The 24,912-nt window shown below is 38.4% G+C and overlaps 2 protein-coding genes across 13 annotated transcripts; one reads left to right on the top strand and one right to left on the bottom strand.

Annotated features, from left to right (window-relative positions):
- Nucleotides 1–454: 454 nt before the first annotated feature.
- DYDC1 (DPY30 domain containing 1) lies at nucleotides 455–11,652 on the bottom strand. Of its 3 annotated transcripts, none has more exons than XM_016121771.2 (7): nucleotides 9,115–9,834; nucleotides 8,662–8,824; nucleotides 8,110–8,211; nucleotides 5,964–6,056; nucleotides 3,465–3,521; nucleotides 2,880–2,981; nucleotides 455–503 (listed from the first exon to the last, which is right to left on the bottom strand). In XM_016121771.2, the coding sequence occupies exons 2-7, from the start codon at nucleotides 8,806–8,808 to the stop codon at nucleotides 474–476; spliced, it is 531 nt and encodes a 176-aa protein (XP_015977257.2). In that variant the 5' UTR covers nucleotides 8,809–8,824; nucleotides 9,115–9,834; the 3' UTR covers nucleotides 455–473. The 3 variants fall into 3 exon arrangements, with proteins under 3 accessions (XP_015977257.2, XP_015977249.2, XP_015977244.2); XM_016121763.2 differs by lacking the exon at nucleotides 455–503 and adding an exon at nucleotides 11,589–11,652 and having other exon boundaries at nucleotides 2,541–2,981; nucleotides 9,115–9,326; XM_016121758.2 differs by lacking the exon at nucleotides 455–503 and having other exon boundaries at nucleotides 2,541–2,981.
- A 190-nt stretch (nucleotides 11,653–11,842) lies between these two features.
- DYDC2 (DPY30 domain containing 2) lies at nucleotides 11,843–24,655 on the top strand. Of its 10 annotated transcripts, none has more exons than XM_036223770.1 (7): nucleotides 11,843–11,879; nucleotides 15,608–15,690; nucleotides 16,399–16,429; nucleotides 16,529–16,553; nucleotides 16,904–17,026; nucleotides 20,051–20,150; nucleotides 22,865–23,971. In XM_036223770.1, exons 2-7 carry the CDS (start codon nucleotides 15,666–15,668, stop codon nucleotides 22,969–22,971), a joined length of 411 nt encoding a protein of 136 aa, XP_036079663.1. In that variant the 5' UTR covers nucleotides 11,843–11,879; nucleotides 15,608–15,665; the 3' UTR covers nucleotides 22,972–23,971. The 10 variants fall into 10 exon arrangements, with proteins under 10 accessions (XP_036079663.1, XP_036079662.1, XP_015977113.2 ...); XM_036223768.1 differs by adding an exon at nucleotides 24,540–24,655 and having other exon boundaries at nucleotides 11,866–11,879; nucleotides 15,608–16,231; nucleotides 16,399–16,553; nucleotides 22,865–22,989; XM_036223769.1 differs by having other exon boundaries at nucleotides 16,399–16,553.
- The last annotated feature ends 257 nt before the right edge of the window (nucleotides 24,656–24,912 follow it).

Below are 24,912 nucleotides of genomic sequence, written 5' to 3'. Positions count from 1 at the left end.
TTACCCATCGAAGCCCCATCAGTTAGCATGGATTAAGTGGTACTATGAAGCATTACTTCCCAGCAAACTGGGAAAATCTTTACAGTTCATTCCCAGGAGGAAATGCCATATCTAAAGCATGTCAAATATTTTTGAGCCCTACACAGTGACAGCCTCTTCCACTTCTCACAGACAGTAATTTTCATTTCAAGCAATCTTGTTCTCACTTAGATACACACATTCTTTTCAGCTTGTCCCTCATTTGCCTCTTTTGGTCTCTTTGGGAAATTCTTGCTCCAATTCTCTCAATGAAATCATACAAATAACCAGTTGCATTAGGAAGTCCAAAACAATATTTTAAGGCCACCCAGGAAGCCAATTTATAAAGCCATCTTTAGAGAAAAAACAGTTCAAATTTGGAAGTAAAAAACACAATTGGCGACCTCATATTTTAAAATAAACAGAAAAATTTATTGCTCTTAGTTTGGCTGATCCTAAAAATCTTGATCTATATTTAATGCAACCTAAAAGCAAAATAAATAGTAAATATGATTTAATACAATTAGAACTGTGAAAAGATACAAGCCAAAGAAAACAGAATCTAGGTAATTTCTATGTGACTATGTAAATGAAGCTTTTTGATTATTTCAAATTATTTCAAATAAAATCCAAATTCAATATAATAATAACCGTGTTCTCAATGTATTTATAACCCACACTCTCTTCTACTTGTTTTGCTATCCTCTATTGATATCCTTATCCTTTTTGCCAGGGTCCTCTACCTGTACCCACTCCTTAAACATTGCAGTTTCTAATGGCTTCCATCCTGAGCCTCCTCCTTCATTCTGCAAGTTCTCTTAGCTACCTCGTTCACTATCCTAACTTTGCTTAGCATCTATGCCCATGATTTCTGGACCTTGCTCCTGTCCTCCAGACATGTATTATATATCAACTGGCCTTTGGCCATTTTCATCTTCATATCTCATAGCCACCTGAAATTCAATGTGTCCACAACTAAAGCCATCGTTTTTATAAAACCTACTCCCTCTTCTTATGTTCCTCAATTCAACAAATGGTAAAGCTCAAAAAATGGTACAGTCCAGTTGCCTAAGGCAGAAATATGGGTATCGTCCTTGATTTATTTCCCTCTCATCCTCCCAGTCAATATCAAATCTAGTCAGTTGTCCACATCTGTGCACTCTGGTACATGATTAGCCATCCTGCATCTGGGTGACTGTAATAACCTCCTAAGTGGTCTCCTGTTTCCAGTCCTACCCATTCAAATCCTCTCTCCATTTCCTAAAAACACATATCGAATTCTTACATAAACTCTCAATGGCTCCCAACTGCACTTAAGTTCAAAATTCCTAACATGACATTAGAAAGCATAGTGTGATCTGGCCTTTATCCAGCTTCAAATCACATCATTCTCCCAGCTCCATGCAACCCAGCCATAATACTGGGCTATTTCAGTTCCTGGAAAGCACCTTAATCTCTATCTGCTGGCTTATCTCAGGAGACCCCTTAAACTTCACTTCTTCGAGAAAACTCATCCAGAGTAGGTCAGGTTTCCCTGCTCTGTCTTCTCAGAGCACCTAACCCGCTGGCTTATGGTGCCCAAAGGGCAGGAACTCAATCTGTTTTATCCACTGGTATGTTCTAGTATCTTGCATAGTACCAAGATATTTAATAAAAATTTATCCATTGACTCACTAGCACCCAGTCCTTCCGACTCTGCTTTTTGAACAGCTTTTAAAAATGTCATTTTACTATTTCAGGTCATCGATATTATCTCTGTCTAGATTCCTGCCATAGCCTCCCAATAGAATTCTCAAGTCTATCACTCCATTCTCTTCTCTATGCTGTAGCCAAATGGCCTTTCTAAAATGCAGTTCTGATCATATCACCCTCTACTGCCTTTAGGATAAAATCTAAATGTCTGAGCACAGATTACAAGTCCCTTCATGGACTGGCCTCTACCTTCTCCCCTGCCTCATCTCATCCCTGCCTGCTTCATACTTTCTATAGCCTTCCCTAACTGGGTCTTCATACTTGCTGTGTTCTCAGGCCCACCCCCCACCCCACTACTGAATGACAAATAACTGACTTCCTTCAAGAAGCCTTCCATGACCAAGGTTCATCAACTGGAATGACTGTCCCCCTTGTCGATGCACACTGATTAAGGTGGCTAGATGTACCCATCTGCTAGGACAGCCCTAGTTTATACCTGCCAATCAGCTTCATTATCCTTTCACTCTCAAAGCTCACTGGTTTAGACAATAAATTACCTGGTCACTGTAACAATGACCATTAATTGCTTGTCCAATTGTCTATTTCTCCCTAGACAAGGTCAAAAATTATCTGGTTTATTTACAAAAGCATCGGGCACAGTGCCTGGCATGTAGAAAATACTGCATGTTTATTAAATAAACAAATGTACTTATAAACTGTAAAAGCATGCACTTTCATTAAGATATTTATTTGGTTCCAGGGTTTGCTACTGAGAACCAAAATGTTGGCCCCCCAAATTTAAAGTTTATGTATTTCACTGAATGATTTTAAATACATGTTTTGAAGAGATTTAAAATATTTCAAAGCCTAACTCCAAAATACATATATTACCTTCCGCACAAAAGGGCAACACTGCTACCTCAATATGACCATGCTTCCAGCTACTTTCTCGTCAGTTCTGACACAATTGTAAGAAGCTGGATATGTGCCCACCCTCACACATTCACAAAAGGGCTGAAAGTCAATTAGGGACACAGCGCCATATTAGGGAACTAGTTTTCTTTCTATTAAGCAAAAGGCCCATTTACCAAGCAACCCTGACCTCATATGGTCTAGGCTTTCCCGAAGTAAAAATTTTGGTTTTCACAACACTCTCTACAGATACTTACATCAGATAGCATTGGTTCATCAAGTTCTTCCACTCTGCTCAAGTTAGGTGCCCCATATCGATCACTAATTTCAGCTAGTGTCTTGCCTGAGTCTATTGTATCCTATAATCGAAAAATTCATTTTTACTTTTAAATGACTTCAAAATTAAAATATTAATTTTCTTTTCGTTTTGATAAGAAATTTCTTAACTACAACGTCAAAATTCAACATTGTTAAATTAATGAAATGAACCAATATCTGTTAATGGCAAGAGAATTCTAGGAATAAATGCTAAAATTTGCTAAAAATATATTTTTGGAAATTTAAAATATATCTAAGTAATCATGTGGTCAATATATCATAATATCCTGGTTTTCAAAAATACAAACACAAACTAACTGTCCAATTTTTATCTACTTTGAGATTTTGTTTTAAAATTTAAAGCGCATCATACTTGTGGCTTTTTATTATTAGAATATATATTTAGCCTTCCAGTTTTGCTAATCTCCTTATTAAAAATTTAGCTACTGATGTATCAAAATTAAGCTTTACATTCCAGGATATTCATTTATTTCATATAATATAGAATGATTTTTTCTTCTTACCTCTACAGATGAAGTATCTTCATCTTTAGCTATACTTTCCATATCCATTCCCATCTCCTATAATATACAGAAATAAAAAAAATGCTCTGAATATACTTTGCATTTTGATCACATGTGTAATTCTCAAACATTTTTATTTTTACATAATTCTATGATAAATTTAATAGTGAAAATCTTATCATGCTTAAAGTAGTGATCTGAATACAAATAATACTCTAATACTCTATATCAACAGAAGACAACCATGTTTTGCTTACAATTAAATATAACTTTTAAAAAAATAAAATGTGCTTAAACATCAAACCTGAAGCCAAATTATTAGCAAATATATAAAGGTACGGAACAAAAATTTTAATAAACTCTTAGAATAAGTAAGATTTTAGAGAGAACTTGCAGTTAAGTAGCATTATACATAGAATGAGCAAGTGGTAAATATTTCTGAAGGAATTAATCTGGCCCAAGTACTATCCAATGCACAAATCCTCTCATAATACCCAAGCAATGCTCTTTATAGTACTCTGAACACATGGGAAGCCTGGTTCTGAATGTGAAAACCTAACCAACCACACTTTGCTATGGCCTTTACCTTTTCATTCTAAGGCAGCATGGTGACCTCACTGATCCAGAGCTGATTCATTCTGGCTGTTCGAAGATTAGTGATCTCATGACCACATATACAGTTACCCTAATTATAGGGGACATATGTGGTACTGTTTTCTCAACACCATTCCATTCTCCTGTAACATCTTAGCCCACCACCACATGGTTGTAGTGGGAAAGTCCACGTTCTCATTAGGACCCTGCCCCTCAGCTAACTGATAAATACTTGACACAAATTAACCTGATTGAAATCCTTCCCCAAGATGCTTTTTGGCTGAAATCAGAAAAAAGAATTCACTGAGCTGGCAGGAGCCACATTACGAGACCCAGGAGGCATTAAGGACCACGTCCCTTACCCATTTGCAGCAAACCAGGCCATTGTGAGAGAGACTGAAACTAAGAGCCAGAGAATAGCAAAGGTGAGAGTCCTGGTAGCATTTGATTCTCTCGCTCCCAATGGTCTGGAAGGCCCAGTTGTACCAGAGCTCTTTACATTTAGTTGTAAAACACTTTCTTCAACTCAGGATTCTTCCAATGAATTTCTTTTTGCAAATGACAATTTAAGTTGTGTCTCTGCAGCCACAAGAAGAGTAGGGCACAAGGACATAAATGGACTCTTCTCTGAGCACTGGGTAAGGCAGGGGCACTTTGCAGGAGAGAGGTGGTGGGTGACAGACAGTAGGAATATAGATTATAGAAGTTACTGTGGCTCTAGTCACACAGTCTGATGATGCCTACACACAGTAACATGAGTGTAACCCTCATGGAGCCACAAAACAGAGTCCAATCCCTTGTATAAATCGTAGGCTTTCAAACATTCAAATTAGCTATCAGGGCATCTTGATAAAAATTACTTTCAATTCTTTCATTTTGATCACTGTTTTCTTGATGTATTCTAGTTTTTCTTCTTTCATTGTAGATCCACTGAACCTTAACGGAATAGAAGGGAGCTATGTATCTATATGTATTTACATGAGTGTGTGTATTCATGTATATCTACACTCAGACTAAGAGAGCAGTAGCATAAAATTTTATTTCATAAAATTATGTATAGAGCTTTTAAATTTACCCCCTTAAAAAAATCTCATTTTTATTAATTCACCCTGACAACTTTTTAAAAATTGCTTTGAATAATAATGTTCTCATTTAAGCCATTAATAAACGTGTTCTATAAAACCTGCTTCTGTTTTTATTTTTAATTATGAGATAAACAGAGGAGTAACATTTACTTAACAGATACTGGCTATAAGCATACAATATTAAATACCCAGTTAAAAAGTACAACTCAGTCATTCAAAAGTTTGATCCAAATGATACATACTTTTTGGGTACCAAGAAACATTGGCCGAACTGAGGCTTAACATACAGACACAGTCTGTATGAGATGGACTTTTTGATTTGAGTTACCACATAGTTTATTTAATGAAAGACATGAAAAATCCATATTAATAACATATTTTAATGTAAATTATTATTGATAATACATCTAACATGAAGAAAAGAGATACACTACTGCCTCAGAGATCAAAATATTCCTAATATTACAAAGACTTTAAACTTCAACATCAACCGCCATAATTAGGAACAATTATCTCTTAACTAAAATTTGATAACATCACTATTAGAGAACTTTACTGCTCACAAAGCTGTTTTGCATTCATGATCTTATTAGATTTTTATAACAACCCAGTGAGATATTGCTAATTATATCATGCTGTTATCCCTATTTTTCAAAAAGGTAAACTAAGACTAAAAAAGTTTCTAAGACTGTTTAAGTCACACAGCTAATGTATGGCAAGTCTTCAGACTATAAATCCCATGATATAAAAGTTAGAAAAAGCGGCTTGAGGATTCTAAGAGGTTTCAAATAAAACAGACATTTACAAAACTTCAAATTACCGACTGCAAAAGTTCTTGAGCTCTCTGCAGTTCTTCTATTCTCTGCCTCTCTTTTTCTTGCATTTCCAACTCCAGCTGGAAGGCCAGCTGTTGCTGAATATTCAGAAATAAATAAATCATGTTAGAGTCATACCAATTGCAAGGAATTAATTCTATCACTCTGAAATGTCCCAGGATAATTAAGTTTACACCCACTTAAATTTCAGAAACTTACAAATATAAATGATCACAGCCACCTAATATTTTAGCTTTTACAGATATTTCCTGAAGTACAAAAAAGGAAGCTTCCTTAATTGCTAGTTGTAGAAAAGCACAATTCACACAAAGTCATGCCATTTTCTCTATTCTTTTTGAAGCAATAAATGAGATTTAAGTAATTTTTTCAGACAAAATTTCTTTAAGCATTGATGGGTCTTCAAGAGCCAAACTTTGGTTACAGAGAGTAGATGAGAAAATCCTAAGTATATTATCTGAAACCATAAATAATCAACAACATATTTGGTCCCAACTCAACATATATGTCACACTAGCATAGAGGTTAGCAAACTAAATTCTGTAGGCCGAATCTGACCCAACTCCTGTTTTTGTACAGCCTCCCAGCTAAGAACAGTTTCTACATTTTTAAATGGTTGAAAAACATCAAAGAATAATCATAATGAAAATTATGTGAAATTCAAATTTCAATGTCTATAAATAAAGTTTTATTGAAACACTCCCATGGTCATTTGCTTGACTGCATTTACACTACAACAACACAGTTGAGTAATTGTAACAGAGACTATAGGTGGTACTCTCATCAATTTGCACCATTGCTCAGCACACGATCAATCGCAGTGACACTCTTACAACAAAACAGTTTTGGAGTGCCATAGTAAAGTTTCCAACAGCCATATCCATCTAAGGTGCCTAAAATATTTGATCCCACTATCAAGGATGGGAGATTAGACAGAGAAGCTATTCGCCACATCTATATTTAACTTTTTATCCACATACCCATATAGTTGGTTTCTTTCCCTTTTTAAAATGTATAGTCTCAAGTCAAGACTCTATAATTAAGTACTATATGGTAGAACTATAGGGGTGACTTAAATTTAGTTCTAACGCTCTCTATGAATAATTAGTCCAGAAGCCACTCTGGAACTTTGCTCTGTCAAGTTTATATTCCATGACCCATCACTCTAAACATTCTCTTACAAATATCTTCAACTCCCCAATCCTGCTACCCCAAACCTATTTCAGTCAAAGGGTCTGCCTCTGCCACATCTTCACTCTGATATCTATGTATCAGTGGAAAAAAATCCCATAATCACAAAACCAAATCAGATGGCAACATTAAAAATGCTTGGTCTCCAACTGTATTAGGGTACTCAGTGCGACCAAGTAATGCTAAATTTGACTTGGCATTCACTCTCTATCATTCTCCAAAGCCACCATTTCAAACCTTCACCACTCTTGACACACATCATTCTTGGAAAATGATCATGGTCCCTACTTCATAAAGAAGAAACAGTCACACAAGAATTGCTTTCAATTTTGTGCCACAAAACCTATATACTCACATGTACCTATGCTATTCTTTCTACTTTCCTTAAATCAAAGAATCAAAAAAGTGTCCTTCTACCTGATTAATCTATGTTCCAGACTCTATTTCCTTTTGTTTCCATGGAAAGCAGACTCTATAAATCATTCCATCTATTTCTTAACATCAATTGCTCTCTCTCTACTCTTCCTAAAAAAAACCCAAAAAACCAAACCAAACAAAAATACACCTTCCTTGAAAATCTTGAAAGCATTACCTAACTCACCATCTCCCCTGCTATACCTCTCCCCACCCACACCGCTCCCATCAAAGTCACCAGTGAACTTGAATGAGCACTTTGCAGGCCTGCTCTCACTCAACCAGTAATACACATGGTTGACCACTGAGGTCTCACCAAGACGCTCTCCCCTTAGCTTATATGAGAGCACACTCTCTGGGTTTTCCTCCTACCTCACTGCTGCTGCTTCTCCAGCAAAGAAAATACATACATAAATATTAAGATATAAGAAAACCATACCTAAGTAACCAGAGATGAGGATTTTTTCAACAATTGGGTTGCACCATGCAGAGGCTAATTCCAGTCACCTCTGAACTCTCTAATCTCACCTGCTGAAACATGAGCTCCTCGGCTTTAAGCCTCTCCTTCATTTCCTGCTCCATCAGAGCTAGTTCTCTTTCATGTTCCAAGTCAGCCATTTCCTTTTGTCTCTAGCATTGTTTAAAAAAGAAAAAGTATCACATGACTTATTAGAGATAAAGCAATTTGTAAAAGCAATCTTGAAAGCATTAATCACCAACGATGGGGAAAAGGTTAAACAAATTATAGTCTATCCATTTGAAAACTATATAATAATTTGAAAAAATATGTCTTTTATTTGAATAAAGAGCACAGAATTAAAGTTAACCATTGAGTATGATCACAATTATGTTAAAAAAATCTACAGAGAAATGTGTAGAAAAAAGACTAGAAGAAATCTAAAAATCTAAATAATGTTCTCTTCAGGAATTTTCTTCTACTTTTTCCTGTTGTCCAAGTTTTTGTATAATAAACATACTATTTTTATAACAGAAAGAATAATATTGAACTTTTTAAAAAAGCAAACAAACTGGATGAATTATTTTATTCTTCTAATTCTCTAAAAGAAGATTCGTACTTACCAGTTTCTCCATGATCATGTTTTCCCTATACTTGTAAATCCACAATGCTAAATATTCTATTGGATCCACTGGGCGAATTCTTGCCACTTCTGCAAGACCTTGAGTTAGACATGCCCCAAGGTGCTTTTGAAGATATATCGACTCCATTTCTAACTCTTAGCTTCTAAAAAGATTAATGCAGGAAATTTTCAATTAAAGTGCAATAAAAGTAGAGTTCGGTGAGACCAACAAAGCATTATATAGTGTCACCAGTGATGGGCACCTCCCATCAAGGATGGCACAAGCAAGCTGGCCCTGGGAAACTTTTAATGGTTTCCAAAAAGGCTCTATAGAAGTCACTACAACTAATATAGTTTCTCAAATCCAGGAGTCAGAAAAGGGATATGGTCATTATTGAATGTGAGAGGACTATATGCCAAGCAATGCATGTCTCACTTAATCCTTACAACATACCTGAAAAATGGATGTCATTATCTCCATAGTGCAAATGAAGAAGTCCAGACACAAAGAGCATAATTGAACAGTTCAGGATCACACAGGAGGCACACAGTGGAGGTGGGATTCATACCTAATTCCTGATTCCTGAGTCATTACTCTAATGTCTGTACTAAGATGCTCCTCCCAAGCAATGGGAGTTATTTCTAGAAAACATCACAATAGCCCATCTAAAAAAAAACAAAACGAGTCCATAAATCTCCAAGGCCAAAGAATTTAAAACCTCAACTTTCAAAGAATAGCATATTAGACTCCTGACACTCTGACCCCAATTTTCTTTTCAGGCTCACCTCCAGACATCTCTTCTGCCTTCAGCATACCCTGGGCTCTAACTACACTGAACATCCTGCTATTCTGCTGATCATACATTGCCTGTTTTCATCTCCATGACTTTTGTCCATGATGATGCCTTGCCATCTCACAGCTTGGAAAGTAAAGTATCTCCTCATCTGCAAGATGTAAATCATCTCTCATTTCCTGAGCCTTCCCAGGCAATACAAAGAAGTTCCTTCTCCCCCAAGCAGCTCACACAGCAGTTGTCACACTACCTGAGAATTATCTGTGTATGCACATGTCTGTCCTCCCACTAGAAAACAAGCTCCTCTAGCTCCTCCAGGAGTGTTTTAGTCACTGGGCTGTCACAGCTGGCTCTCCATTGTAGCAAGTGAATGATAGTTTCTCCACTCTCCCTCCCAGTAATGTGCCAGTCTATTAGGCATGAAGAAGAACAAGAATAACTTTAGACAAGGTTTTTTTTTTTTTTTGAAGAAAGAAAAGAAATGAAGCAACCACTGTATCTCACGTGCTTTGAAAAAACTGATCATCTTCAAATCACCTTTATGGAATCCAGACTCTTATGGATACATATATTGAGAACTTATTATATGTCGGGCATGAGCAACTATAGGAAGTAGAATGCCAGTGAGTCTAGACCTGTCCCTGGACAAATGCACATAACATCCTTCAGAAAATTAAAAATAATGACTAAAAAGTATTATAATAAGTGAAATTAGACATGGAAAGACAAATACCATATGGTTTCACTTATAGGTGGAATCTAAAAACAAAACAAAAACAGACTCATAGAAACAGAGGTCAAACTGATCATTGCCAGAAGGGAGGAGGTGAGGAGATGGGTGAAAAAGGTGAAGAGGACATAGTCAATAATATTGTGATAACTTTGCATGGTAAGAGATGATTACTAGACTTAGTGTCATGATCACATTGTAAGGTCTATAAATGTTGAGTCACTATATTGTACATATGAACTTAATATAATATTTTATTTCAACTATACTTAAAGTAAAAAAAAAGACCTCCTAAGATTCATCCATAGACGTCAATACTGCTCTTTCTCATAATATGATGGTGAGAGTACAAAATGGTATAACCGCTGTGGAAAGGACTTTGGCAATATCTAGATTACATATGTATTTACCTTTTGACCCAACGATCTCACTTCTGGGATCCTATCTTGCAAAAATATGAAGTGAAATATGCACATTGTTATAGTGAACCACTACTTAGAGTAGCCAAACTGGAACCCCATCCAAAACTTCATTATTAAGGGATTGATGAGATACAGTAACACAATGGATGTCTGTGCAGATATAAAAGAGAATAAAGATTCCTAAATTAGGGAGTGATCCTAGCACACAGTGGGAAGTTAAAAGAAAAAAAGCAAGGTGCATAAATTGTATATAGTATGCCATCTTTTGTATTAGCAACAACAGTGAGTAAATGAATGTATATGTGTGCATAGATAAATGGAGTCATAAAAACGAAAATTCTAAAAACTGGCACAAATGAACCTGGTTCCCTCTCAAGCTAGCATTGTTTTAACCACACAGAGAAAAGAATTATTACAGCTAAATTCGGAACACAATAGCTTCACTGTATTTCTTCAATGGGATATACTCTAAAGACAACAATAACTACATTGACATTTCGATGTCATTTGAGTTAAGATTTAAAAAGCGGGGAGAGTATAGATTCGTACTGCTACTCCAGAAAGACAATACATGGAAAGAGGACCATGGTCCCTAAGAGAGAAACCTCTGGCCTAAGAGTATGACCCTGTGGAGGGTTGGTCTCAGATCTACTGGCCTTGCATCGCATTATCAGCGGGACCCAGCCAAGGCTTGTTACCTCGCTCTGCCTGTTTCCTGTCCAGGATATGGTAATAATACTCATCCGATGGAGGCTGTTGTAAGGAATGTTATTTTTCATATAAGAAAACCCCTTCCCACGGAAACAATTTCCTCAAGTCTGGAAAAGTTGTTACAAGAAATAAAAAGAGATGCAAATTTAACTGGGCATCTCATATTTTATCTGGCAACCTCGATTCAGGGCGCAAGGGTTTGCTTCCCTATCCCGGGTCAGCTTAAGGGTCCTCGCCTCCCAGGCACCCCACACTGCGCGGCTCTACTCACCACTTAAGAAAAGAGAGCCCGCCCCAGACGAGCCTACCGAGCCACCCCAGCGCTGAACTCTCGCTGTGCTGGGGGAACCTGAGCGTCGCCTGAGCCCCTACACCCCTTCAAGAGTCAACGGCCCAAACTGCCTGGGCCGCGGGACCTCGGCTAAGACCTAATAACCTGTTACCCAGAAGGCGCCTGCGCACGCCCCGCACACCCGCCTACCCCCAACCCGCGAGTAGCGTCCCGTCGCTAGGCAACGAGCGCGCGTGCCTTGAGAGCGAAGGAGGTGCGCCGCGCGGGCGGGTGAGTGGAGGGTGCGGGAGAGGGTGCTGAGGATGGATAACGCGCAGCAGAGAGGAAGGGGCTTGAGGGTCAGTGAGCTAAGGGTGCACGTGAAGGAAGGAGGGAGGGAACCGTGGCCGAGGGGAGGGGGCGCGACGACAGGTGAGCAGAGACTTGCCACTTGGAGGGCGCCTAAAAGAGGAATCTAGCGGGGCGAACACTTGGAGAGAGAAAGGGTCAGCAGGCTTGCAGAGAGGAGCCGCAAAGGGCTACTTGTCCGTGAAGGGCGGGAGACTCCCCACGATCCCCGGGCTAGAGTAGACAGACAGTCGCTGCAAGCTCAATGGCACGTATTTTCATAACTTCGCGCCTTTGCACTTGCCGATGACCCTTGATTCCTTCTAGAACCAGCTCAGGTGCCCTCACCTCCAGAAAGGCAATCAACCTCTGCCAGGCCAGAGCCATTGCAATCTTCTCTGGCCTAGTCTTCTGCACAGGACTCTGCTAGCATTTCCCGGGAGTGTTCTGTTTTAATTCACGTGCAGGAAAGTGCTAGGCAGGAGAAGCTTTACTAAACGTTGGCTAAGGTAATAAGTGCCAGAGTGGGCAGTGACTGAAGGGAGCATGAGCGCTTGCCTGGGCTCACAAGCATCTGAGCCTTGGCTGATTGTCAAAAAACATTTACTGTGTGCCTACCATTGGGATTAGAGTTCGAACACAGGCGATCTCCATGCTTCTTGCTCTGCCTGCTAAATGCAAGGCTATGAACAAGGAAGACCAGTGTAAGCAGACTCTAGGAGGAGCTCTGGGAAATTCTGAACAATAGTCTCCTCCCCCTTGGTGAGCGTGCCCTGAGTTGATGGGAAGTGGGCTGTAAAAGGCATCCCTCTCCAGGCCTCTCACATGGGTGGCTCTGTTATTATGGCTCTGCTGTCTTTGCATCAGGTCCTAGTAACTGTCAGATCAACAAATTTCATTGGGACCATTGTTGGAAATGTGCAATTTGGAGCGAATGCTTTCTCCAAAAAGGGTTTGCCACATCCACCCAAGGACTGGAAGTGGAGAGGCTTCCTGGGACTGCAAAATTGATAATTCCATTCTCTGAGAAGCACAGTTCTATAGTGACAAAGGCAAAGTAGATCTGTGACTTCAAATTACCTAGGGATTTTGCTTAAATGTAGACTGAATCTGTAGGCTTGGGGTGGGCCCTGAAAATCTGCATTTTAACAAGCCCCCAGAAGATGCAGTGCTGCTGATTGTGGACCACTCCTGAGTAAAAAGGGTATAGAAGAAAATTTATCCAAATGTATTGGTTCAGGTGGGCCACAGATTGGTAGAAAGAGACAACCGTGCCCCCCCTACACACACACACCCTATCTCTGCCCTCCGCCACTACCCCTGTAGGAGAGGAAGAAACTTTACTCTCAAGGCTCTTTTGGCTGATCTAATAATCAATTAGACATGAGACAAATTAACAAGAGAAAATGACCGAATTTAATTACATACATATGGGAACTCCACATCCGAGTCTGTCAGAGACCCTACATACATGAGAGATTCAAAGACAGAAAGGAAAATGAGGTATATATGACATTATGAATTAAGGATTACTTTGGAGCTTCAGAGGGGAGGTAGGTCATCGCAGGACACTAAGAAGAGCAGATGTTAGTAATTAGATTTTTCCTGCCCTATAGATCAGTCAAAAGATATTACTTCTGATAATCTCTTATTATGGGCAAAGCTCCTAATTCAAATTCTTCTAGGTAGTTGGGGTGGGGAGAAAAAGTTTCTCTTTAGCCTGCAAGGTCTTGATTTCCTTTAGCTCAAAACAATCTGCATACCACAGAGGCACGTTTTGGGGTGAGTCATTCTGAATTCCTATACCCCAAACTTAGTGGCTTGAAACATTTATATTCTTTTATGGTTTTTAAAGTCAGAAATTCAAAATGAGTCTCACAGGGCCAAAACAAAGTGTTGGCAGAGCTGGTTTCTGGAGGCTATAAAGGAGAATCCTTTTCTTGCATTTTCCAGCTTCTGGAGGCTACCCATAATCCTCGGCTTATGATCTTGAATCACATCATTTTTTCTCCCTTGCCTTCTATCATTACAGCACCTTCTCGGTCTGACCTTACTATGTCCCTCTGACAAGTTGTGATTACATTGTGCCTACCTGGGTAATCCAGATAATCTCTCCAAATCAAAACTCTTAATTTAAACACATCTGCAAAGTTCTTGCCATATAAGGTAACATATTTTATAGGTTCCAGGTATTAGGACTTGGACATCTTTGGGAGCCATTATTCAGCCCTACCACACCGTGTGTATTTCCTAAGGAATTTCTTACTCATATTTCAATTACCCGAACCAGGAAATTTAAACCTTGATGCAATTCTATTATGTAATCTGTAATTCACATTCAGTGTATCCAATTTTCCTAACAATATAGAACTATAGAACAATATAGAACTTTCCTATATAGAACTCTTTTTTCTGGTCCAGATCCAATCGGGGATCATGTATTGCATGTAGCTATTGTGTCTGCTTAGGCTCCTTTGATCCGGAATGGTTATTCTCTTCTTTTTGGTCTTTCATGACCTCAGCATTTTTAAGAGTACAGGTCATTTGTGTATTGTCAGTTTGATTTTATTTGATGTTTCCTCAATCAGATCAAGTAGGCATTTTGGCAGAAATCCACAAAAATGTATTATGTCCCGCTAAGAAGTCTATCATGTTAGGAGATGCACAATGTCACTTTGTCCCTAATTGGTGATGTTTACTTTCATCATTTGGTTAAGGTTGTGTCAGCCAGGTTTTATCACTGTAAAGTTTCTATATTTCCCTTTGGATTTAACACATAATTTGTGAGAGAAACTTTGAGGCTATATAAATACCCTATTTCTTGTCAAATATTCACCAAGTTTTAGCATTCATTGATGATTCTGGCTTGATTCAGTTATACTATGATGGTCACGAAATGGTGATATTTTTAAAACTCCATTATTCTTTCCATATTTATTAGTTGGCCTTCTACTTTAAGAACTTGCCATCTCTTCATTCACTTACCTCCTTATTTATTCTTATGTAGACTCATGGATGCTTATTTTACTCAATTAGTTATAATCCATTTAAGTCATTATGCATTTTGATGATCAAATTACCCCAGATCTGGCCTGTAGCAGCACCTTCAGGCTGGTTCCTGTGTCCCTAGCCATTTTATTTTTTAATATTCTCTTTCTGGGACAATAAAATATTCCAGGCTTATTGGACTTTTCCTGCCCCAACATTGGAATTAACCATTTCTCTAAGGATCCCTGATTCCTTTTAAGTGGTGACAGCTATTTAAAGACGAGTTCTGAGTGCTTAGTGTGCTCATTGCTACTAAAATTTTTGTTTGTTTGTTTCTAGGACTTTGCAGTGGGAAGAGCTAGGAAATATATATTTTGTATGTATTGTTATCTATCTATTTATTTTTCCTGCCTTAAACTGGAAAATGCCTCCGGAAAATGGAGCTGAGCCTTTAGTTACTTTATTATTAGCTCTTTTGGTGTTAAAATATATAAATTTCAAGAATATGAAGTTGATGAGGAATAGGCCAGATGCTAGGCCATTTCATATCACAACCTTCCACTGTAATAGCTAATATTTATTAAACACTTATTATGTGCTAGCCTAAGTGCTTTACATGTATTTATTATTTCCATTAATCTTCATTATTATAAGACACGTACTTTTGTTTTTCTTTTCTACAGATGAGAAAACCAAGGTTCACAGAGACTGTTGGCTTGCCGAAGACCACACAATAAATAAATGGCAGAAGAAAGACTGGAACTTGGTCTGTCTGATCCCAGAGTCTGTCTTCATACAGCTGCATTACCCTGCCAACTCCTAACTGTCATTTAACTCAGGTTTCACTGCCTTTAGCTCTTGAAATCTGATTAATAGTGAATCCAGGGGCATCAACTTAATCTTAAGTAGTTTCTTGCTTAAGCAATAAAGAGTGGAATATCATGTTAAGTGCTGGCAGACCCTCTGATTAGCAGTAGCTACAATGCCTGGCATTTTCCCTCCTTCTTCTCCCCAAGGCTTCTCGGTGGCCCCTTGTGAAATGAATATTACTGTCTTATCTATGTCATAGATGACTATGGCTTCCAACCTCACAATAACACAGCTTGCTGGGTGTTCAGAGCCCCTCTTGGGACCCATGCCTGGTCAATTATTTCCTCTCCACTCAAGGGCAGAAATGTGTGAGTAAGTGGAGGCCTTAGCCACCGTTAACCACCAATCTATCAAGCTCCTGTCGGGCCTGATGACACCCAGGACCTATTGTCTGAACCTAGGACAGCGAAGAGCTTTAGAAAAAAGTCCATTTGAATGTAAGAGCTATTGGCATGTATGTATTTATTGATTCTTTCGGGAAGGGTGGGATCCAGAACCATCTCATGTTTATCCTGAAATGAATCCATATTGGTTGGAATGTGTCTTTTTTAAAAATCAAATTAGACTTATAAAATAATGTGACTCTGTTTTGATTTGTCCCAAGACCACAGGATGGAAACTGACTATCTGAAGAGGTGCTTTGGAAATTGCCTTACCCAGGCTCTAGCAGAGGTGGGGAAGGTTCGGCCCAGTGACCCTATAGAATACCTGGCTCACTGGCTTTATCATTACAGGAAAATTACTAAAGCAAAAGAAAAGGTGTGTATGTGCTTTGTGTCATCTTGGGGAAGGCTTTCCCAGAGTAATTTGAAATCCAAGGCAGGATTCTGGAGCTGGCCTAGGAAGTTTCTCCTTGGTTTATTCAGTTTGTGAGGGTGGCTTAGTCCTAGATATCCTATCAGTGCAGGAAGCCTGGGGGGCTGAAGAAGGAATACAACTCACGGGAGTGACGGAGTTGGGGGGTTTAGAGCTCCTAGCAGGCTAAAGCTAGTTACAGGAGCAGACTCAGGAGGCCTGAAGGGCCTGAGGCTAATCTCAGTAAAGAGGGAGGGCCCTTTAAACATGCTTCCCAGAGTTTGATCTGATTCAACTCTGTCACATCTCCTCAGGATACTCAAGAGAAGATCCAGCTGAAGGAAGAATATGATGATAACCTCGAAGAAACCAAAATGACACAAATACTGAAGCGAGAAGAGTATGAGATTCAGCAGAAGTATGAGAAGTGTCACAAGGTAGGTAGGAGGAACTGAGCTTTGGGCACAGTCAGCCTGGCCATAGTACAAAGCACATTGATGCTCCCAGTAGCCTACTTTTTCCTCCATGTGCATATGTTTATATGTAAACCAATCTTATTGACAATCCTTTCACTAAGATCATTGTCAATGAAAAAAAAAATGTTTAAAGGCAATTTCATTTTAGATTTCAGGAACTACCTTAGATGTTACTGGATTAAAATATCGGATTAAAGAAAATCTAATATGTCATTTGGAATAAATATGTTTTTATACAAAATCCTTTGAGCACTTTAAAAAAATTATCCAATATTTTTCAGAAACCAAATATAGTTATCAGTATATACTTCAGGTATATTATTTTATTTTTTATATAATATTTACTTAAGTATCTTATTCTGTGCTAGTTATTTATGTGTCAAGCCACAGAGACCACCCCTGTGATGCTGTGTAGCAGTCATAAATTACAAACTTGGAATAGTTGGAAATAGCTGAGTATTCACTAGTCTGACAAGCATATCTTTTATCTCCCATAATTTTCGCCACATTCTTCTGAAAAAAAAAATGTGTTTTCTATCAAGGACATAATACCCAGATAGGAATTTACTTATTGGGCTTGATATCTGACATCTGTATAGCTATCACTATATTCTGTGCATTAAAATCTTTAATGCAGTCTTATACAATTAACTAGCTTTTGCTAGTTTCCAAAGCCCATTTTGATGAAGACATGAAAGTATTAAGCTTATTTATATTTATGCAAATGTGCACGGCTTTCCTCATAAACAATTAATATATTTTTTAAAAGCCTGGATGTTTTATAAATAAATCGAAACAAAAATGGTTTCATACTATTGTAAGACAGTAGTCTAAGTGAGCTCTCCCTGTGAAATATTTTTATAACAGTTGTTGGGAGATGGTAGAGGTGAGATCATTAAGCAAAAGTTGGCACCACCTTGCTTCCCTCAAATCTTTTTCTAACAACATCTCACTGTTAATAGAAATATAAATATATAAGGCAGGGAAAGACTCCCAGAACCCTACCCTGGTTTTGTGGTGCCTTTATTTAAAGAAAACTTTGCTCACCTCAATATTTTGAATTGTTCCTTTGTGTTGCTTTCAAGAGGTTTTATGCCCTGTAGAATATTCCTTAGCAGGATTTAGATGAGTAAAATATGCAAGTTGTGGTTATGAAAATTGATTCTCTTTATTAGAAGGAAACAAAGAGAACCCAACAGTCCAACAATGATCTAAAACAGGGGTCCCCAACTTCCGGGCATGGATTGGTACTGGTCCATGGCTTGTTAGGAACTGGGCTGGACAGCAGAAGGTGAGTGGCGGGCCAGTGAGAGACGCATCATCTGTATTTGCAGCCTCTCCCCAGCGCTAACATCACTATCTCAGCTCCACTTCAGATCATCAGGCATTAGATTCTCATAGGAGCACCTGTCCTTGGTGCCAAAAAGGTTAGGGACTGCTGATCTAAAACAAAGCTGAATTTATTGCTTACCTGGCCAGGGAGAGTCATGTCATTCAAGTGCAAGTTACTCTGCTAGTATAAATTGAAAGAGCTAGATAAAGGGCAAAGAGGTGGCGGTACATCAAATAAGACAAGATTCTAAGTTCTGGTTTCCTGGTGGCTAAAGATGAATTGCAAACTATTTCTTGCTATTGATCGCCTTCAGGATTTGTGTCTCTAGTGCTGTAAAACCTGGTCTTAAACAGGTCCCAGATGGATTGCATAAGATTTCAGCAGGCCTGCTGATTTAGCTGATGGGCCTATATGAACATACTCAAAGCTTTGCAAAATTTTCTTTAATATCTTAAGGCCATCATTGCTTACATATAGTTTAGAAAGCCTTTGAGTATCCCAGGTCGAATACTACTGGTCCAGTGGATATGTCAAAAGAAGAGTAGAAACAGAGGACTGTGTATGGTAGAGATCATATGCAGTTACAGCAATCAAGAAGATCACAGAGGATGTGGCATTTGGGTCAGACCTAGAAGAAAGCTGAAAAAAGTTGCCTTTGTATTGGTTTTACTACATTAAGCAGAGGCATATTGAGTCATAAAAATGTTTTAGAAATACATTTTTATAGATTCAATACACATATATGCTACATTGAAGTAAGAAGGGTCTTAGAGATCATATGGGTAAGTACTTCACAGACCTCTGTGCAGTGCCCCACAGGGTCCATTGCAGAATGGACTTCTGGGACTTCTGGGCAAAGATGGAGGTAGAGGTGTCCAGTAGAGTTTAAGTTACAAGAATTCTAACCTCAACCAGAAACTGAAATTACATGGATATTAGACTGTTTGTTATCATTTCATAGGTCACTGAGACTACGTTCATTCATTTAATCTTTTTTCCTCTGTGCCTCCGTTTGGTTGATTTCTGTTGATCTGTCTTCAAGTTTATTGACCCTTTCTTCTACAATGTCCAATATCTCATTTAGGGATTCAGTAATTTTTTTTTTTCATTTTAGACTTTGTACTTTTCAATTTCAGAATTTCTATATGGTTCCTTTCTATAATTTCCATTTTCTCTACTGATATACCCTATTTTTTCACTCCTTATATTCATTTTTTTCTCCTTTAAAATTTTGAAAATATTTGTAATAGCTATTTTAAGTTCTTGTTTGCTAATTTCATCATTTTGTCATTTTTGGGTCTCTTTCTATTAAATACTTTTTGTATCGATTATGGTTCATGTTTTCCTGCTTCTTTACATATCTAGCAATTATTATTTTGATGCTAAACATTTATATGATACTTTGTACATGTCTGGATTTTGTTTTCCTTTAAAAGTTATTGAGTTTTGTTCTGATGGATAGTTATATCATTGCTGAATCATCTTGATTCTCCCAGGTTTTTGTTCTATGTTTTGCTAGAGCAGTTCTGTTTCCATTTGTTTTTAGTCCTGGGCATGAAAATGGCAATATCATGTTCTTGCCATACCAAGTGTGTTTTAGTCTCTGCTAATGACTTTTTTTTTTTTTTTTGCTCTTTTTGTTCTCTATTTAGCCACTGATATCTGTAGCTAGTTCCACAAAGAAGACCATATTCAAGCAGGAGAACACAAAACTCCTTGAAAAGGAGGCATTGGAGCAGGAATCCCTGCCAGGTACTTCAAATATGCTTTCAGAAATACCTCAACAGTTTCCTTCTTTTGACTCATCTGGCTAGACTGACTGGAATGTCAAATACGCAATAAATAAATTGTTAGGCTTTTCAGCATGAAAGTGCTCCCAAAATGCACCATGGATCCAAATTATTTTTTTAGGTTATCAGAGGATAGATGATTCTAATGATGCTTCTCTCAAAGCTGCAGTCTAAGAAACTGGCCATTTAGAAGAGCTCTTAATAGTGACAATAACTACATGAATTGAACCACGATTTGAGGGGCTGTCGAAGGGGAGGCATCTGTAGGGACTCTCCACCCCATGTCCTATTCCGATAGCCATGAAATATTCTTAATCAAGGGAAAATTTGAATTAGTTATAGGATGAAATAAACTCATAATAAAGATTTAAAATAAATAACCAAACTGATAAGGCTTTTTTCTCTTTCCATTTTTTTTTTTTTTTAGAGATTAGACAGTGAAAATACAGTCATCTTACGTGTTCATGTCTTACCTTTAGCTAAGAGTATTACACATGTCCTAGAGTGTACCCATGTTGCTAACTGGTATTTCGAAATAACTCCAGTGTCAGTAAAAAGTCAAAGGTTTGGAAATTTTTAAAAACTATTTTCTATCTACATTCATTCAAATATCATCTATATGCTGATTACTTCAGATTTATATCTTTAATCAAGATTTCCTTGAACTTAACTGTCTGCTTGACATCTGCTTAAATGACCAATGGATATCTCAAACTTAACTTATCCAAATAGAATCCCTGATATTCTCCCTTAACCAATATCTCTCCTTTCTTCTATTTGCTCATGTCAAAACTCTTGGTGTCGCCCTTGACTCTACTCTTTTTTTTGGTCACCCTACATCTGGTCTGTTGGCTTTCCATTTAAAATAAAGCCAAAACTCACCCACTTGAATGCCCAAGCCACAGTCATCTTTTGTCTACATTATTACAATAGCCTATTAACTGATCTCCTTTCTTCTGCCCCAGACCTTCTCCAGTCTATCTTCATTACTGAAGCCAGGATGATCTTAGTAAAATATAAGTCAGGTCATGTTTAATGAGTGGCTTCCCATCTTAGTCACAGAAACATTCAAGGCCCTTACTCTTACCTACCAGATTCTGTAAGATCTGCTTCCCCATCGCCTTTACTTTCCATATTGTTTTCTCCATTCCAGCCACACTCCCCGGGCATGGTCCCACCTCAGAACTTCTGCTTCCTTTTCTCTACTCGTGGAATTCTCCCATCTACCCCAAACCCTCCATTTTTGGAGAGTATCTTCTCTTCAGGTCTTTCTCAAAAGTTGCCTTTTCAATGAGGCCTTTTCTGGCCATCCTAGCTCTTCTTCGTGTGTGTGTGTGTGTGTGTGTGTGTGTGTGTGTGTGTGTGTGTATAAATTCTATCCATACTTCCTATATATACACATACATCCCATCTGGACAACCACACACATTTCATATCTCAGTGAAAGATGAGCTCCATGGAGAGAGATTTTATCTGTTTACTTTGGTATCCCCAGCACCTAAAACAGTGCCTGGCACACAGGAAGTATCCAACAAATATTTGCCAAATAATTGAATGAATGAATTGAACTCAAACGAGAGCTGAGAACTCATGACAGACATATAGAAATGACAAGCTACCTGTTCTTAAGGATTAATTTGCAATTCCAGACCCCTGACTCCTTACCCCTTCTTCTAGCCTAGGATTGGCTACATAATATGTAGGGCCTAGTGCAAAATGAAAATGTGGGCTTTCTTGTCCCAAGATAATTATGTATTTCGTTATGGTGACGGCAGAACATTAAACCAAATATGCTGCCCTTCCAATGCAGGCTCTATACAACTGCACAGGGTGCTCTTATGAAGTCAGCCCCACTCCAGCCAGAGCTGCTACCCACAAGGAACATCTATGATGGGGCCTTAGCATAGGCAGCTCAGGAACACCAAAGATCACAACACTACCCTCTCAAGGGTAAGTGAGATCTCCTACTGTCTTTCTCTCAACACACACACACACACACACACACACACACACACACACACACACACCCTTGTCCAAGGCTGCCACATGCAAGACCTCTATGCGCCAAGCTTAAGGAAAACATTCAGAACTTTGGAATCCACTGCTACTTTGGTGTTCTCTCTTTGTCTCATGGTGTGAATGGCTAGCCCAGGTCAGAGATAGGAATGGGCTTTTCAGAGCCCAAGAGGGTGAAAGAAGTTCCAAGCAGCATTCGTGGATGTCGTGGTCTGAACAGGCCGCTATAGATTAGCCTAGTAACCTAATACCATTTAGAATGGTGTTTCTATGGAAAATGCTTCCTTGTTGTAGGACAAGAGAGGTAGAATCGTGTTATAGACAATAATTTATTTTAGTGTTAGGATTGCCTGTCTAGAATGTTAGAATCTCTGCATTTAAGGACTATACTATACTGTCTTGTGTGATGTAAGAAATAACTTGAAAGTAAACTCAAGAAGTTGGTCACCAAATAAGGTGCATAGAATGGAGGTGGGGAAGATCCAAGATGGCTGCTCGGTTTCTAGCTTGAGATGAGTGGATGGTGGTGGCTTTTCCTGCAATAAAGACACAGGAGGAAGAGCAGGTGCGGGCTTGCTAAGTATATAGTACCTGTGAAAGGGGCAGGCAGGGTGATGCCACAAAAAAGGGCAGCCTTGAGCCACTGCTCCTTCCTTTGAGGTCCAAGGAAGTCCAAAGACCCAAACCCAGTCTGGCTTCACTGCAAGATGCCAAAGTGGGGGGTGAATTTTTTTGTACATCAGCTGAAGGAGCTTCAGAAGGTTTGAATTGCAACTCTAAAAATGGTAAGTTATTCATTTCCAAGTTTTCTTTAAACATTTGACATCTTGTGGAAAATACCCTAGGGCATTAGAAGATAATAATTCTTGGCTTAAAAGGCCATCATTTTTTCTTCTATTCCAGAAGCAAATGTAGCTTCATAGCTGTGTTTTAAAATCAATATTAAAATGGTTACTCTTCCATTTTTCCAAATGATCCTGATGCAAGCTAACTTGGCTGATGAGATTGATGAGTTCAGCCATATCACGTAATTCTTTAATGGGGCAAAAACCAGTCAACTCAGTGGGGATCTTGGGTGAATAATAGAGAGGATGGACAGGAAAACCTCATTATCAAAGAGCCAATGAGTGATAGGAGAGAAAAATCAACTGAGGGCCATCAAGGTAAAAGTATCTTAATTTTGTGTTTTGATATTTTGCAAAAAATGAAAGAAAATCCTAAATCATTTAGAATTGTGATTGACAATAGACTTGAATGGGGTCAACTGATAGCACCTTCAGACAACCCTTCCCAACCTTAGGGAAAAAAACTCTTCTATGATGATTCATAGTCACTGATACTCTTTTATCCAATTCCTTCTAGTATTATGGGACAGAGAGTAGATTGAGAATCCCCTGTGTAACAGATTATCACAAACTAGTGGCTTAAAACAATACCCATCTATTATCTCACATTTCTATAGGTCAGAAGTCCAGGAAACGCTCAACTGGGGTTTCTGCTCAGTTTTACAGGCTGAAATCAAGGTTTTATCCGGGGATACAACCTTATTGGAGGTTCAAGTTTCTCTTTCAAGTTCTTTGATTATTAGCAGAATTCACTTCCTGTCTCAGGGGATGCCTGGTATTTCCCTAAACCCCTACCTTCCCAGCAGCTCTCCCTTTCAGAAAGCCAGAATTCTTTTGGCTTCAGCTGCTGCTCCTAAATCATTATTTCCAATCTTCATTTATAAATGCCTCCATTGAAACAAGTGCCATCCAGTGAAACAACTCCCTGTCTTTAATGATTCTTAATATTAATGCAGTTCTATTTGCTTACATATCTCATTGACTTTTTAAATTTGGACTGCTGTATTGTTGTAGTAATTGTCCAAAGGTATTCAAGAAATGAGAGTTCGAATATATAAAGAACTTGTACAACTAAAGAACAAAAAGTCAACTCAATTAAAAAATGGGCAGAAGACCTGAACAGACACTTCTCCTAAGAAGACAGACAAATGACCAACAGATATATGAAAAGATTATTAAATTCACTAGCTATAAGGGAACTGCAAATAAAAACCACAATGAGATACCACCTCACACCTGTTAGAATGGCTGTTATCAACAAGACAAGATATAAAAAGTGTTGGAGAGGTTGTGGAGAAAAGGAACAAACCCTTGTACACTGCTGGTGGGAATGTAAATTAGTATAGCCACTATAGGAAACAGTACAGAGGTCCTTCAAAACATTAAGAGTAGAGCTACCATGTGTCCCTGCAATTCCTCTTCTTAATATCTAACCCAAATTTTGAAAATATTTATTCATGAAGATATATGCACCCCTATGTTTGTTGCAGCATTATTCATGGTGGCCAAGACATGGAAACAACCTGTTTCCTTCGATGGATGATTGAGTAAAGAAGATGTGGTATATGTATAGTGGAATACTACTCAGCCATAAGAAAAGATGAAATACTGCCATTTGTGATGATATGGCCGGATCTTGAGAATATTATGCTAAGCAAAATAAGTCAGATGAAAAAAGTCGAGAACCATATGGTTTCACTTATATGTGGAATGTGAAACTGAACGCGAATGAAAAACAAGACAAACAAAAATCTCATAGAAACAGACAACAGTATGGTGGTTACTGGGGGAGAGGGAAGAGTGGAGTGTAGAAGAGGGTAAAGGGAGTCAAATATATGGTGATGGAAGGGGACTTGACTGTGG

This window comes from Rousettus aegyptiacus, unplaced genomic scaffold, assembly GCF_014176215.1.
Source record: "Rousettus aegyptiacus isolate mRouAeg1 unplaced genomic scaffold, mRouAeg1.p scaffold_m13_p_6, whole genome shotgun sequence".
Classification (NCBI taxonomy): Eukaryota; Metazoa; Chordata; class Mammalia; order Chiroptera; family Pteropodidae; genus Rousettus; species Rousettus aegyptiacus.
Note: the sequence above shows the minus strand (reverse complement) of the source record. Positions and strands in the feature narration are given on the sequence as shown.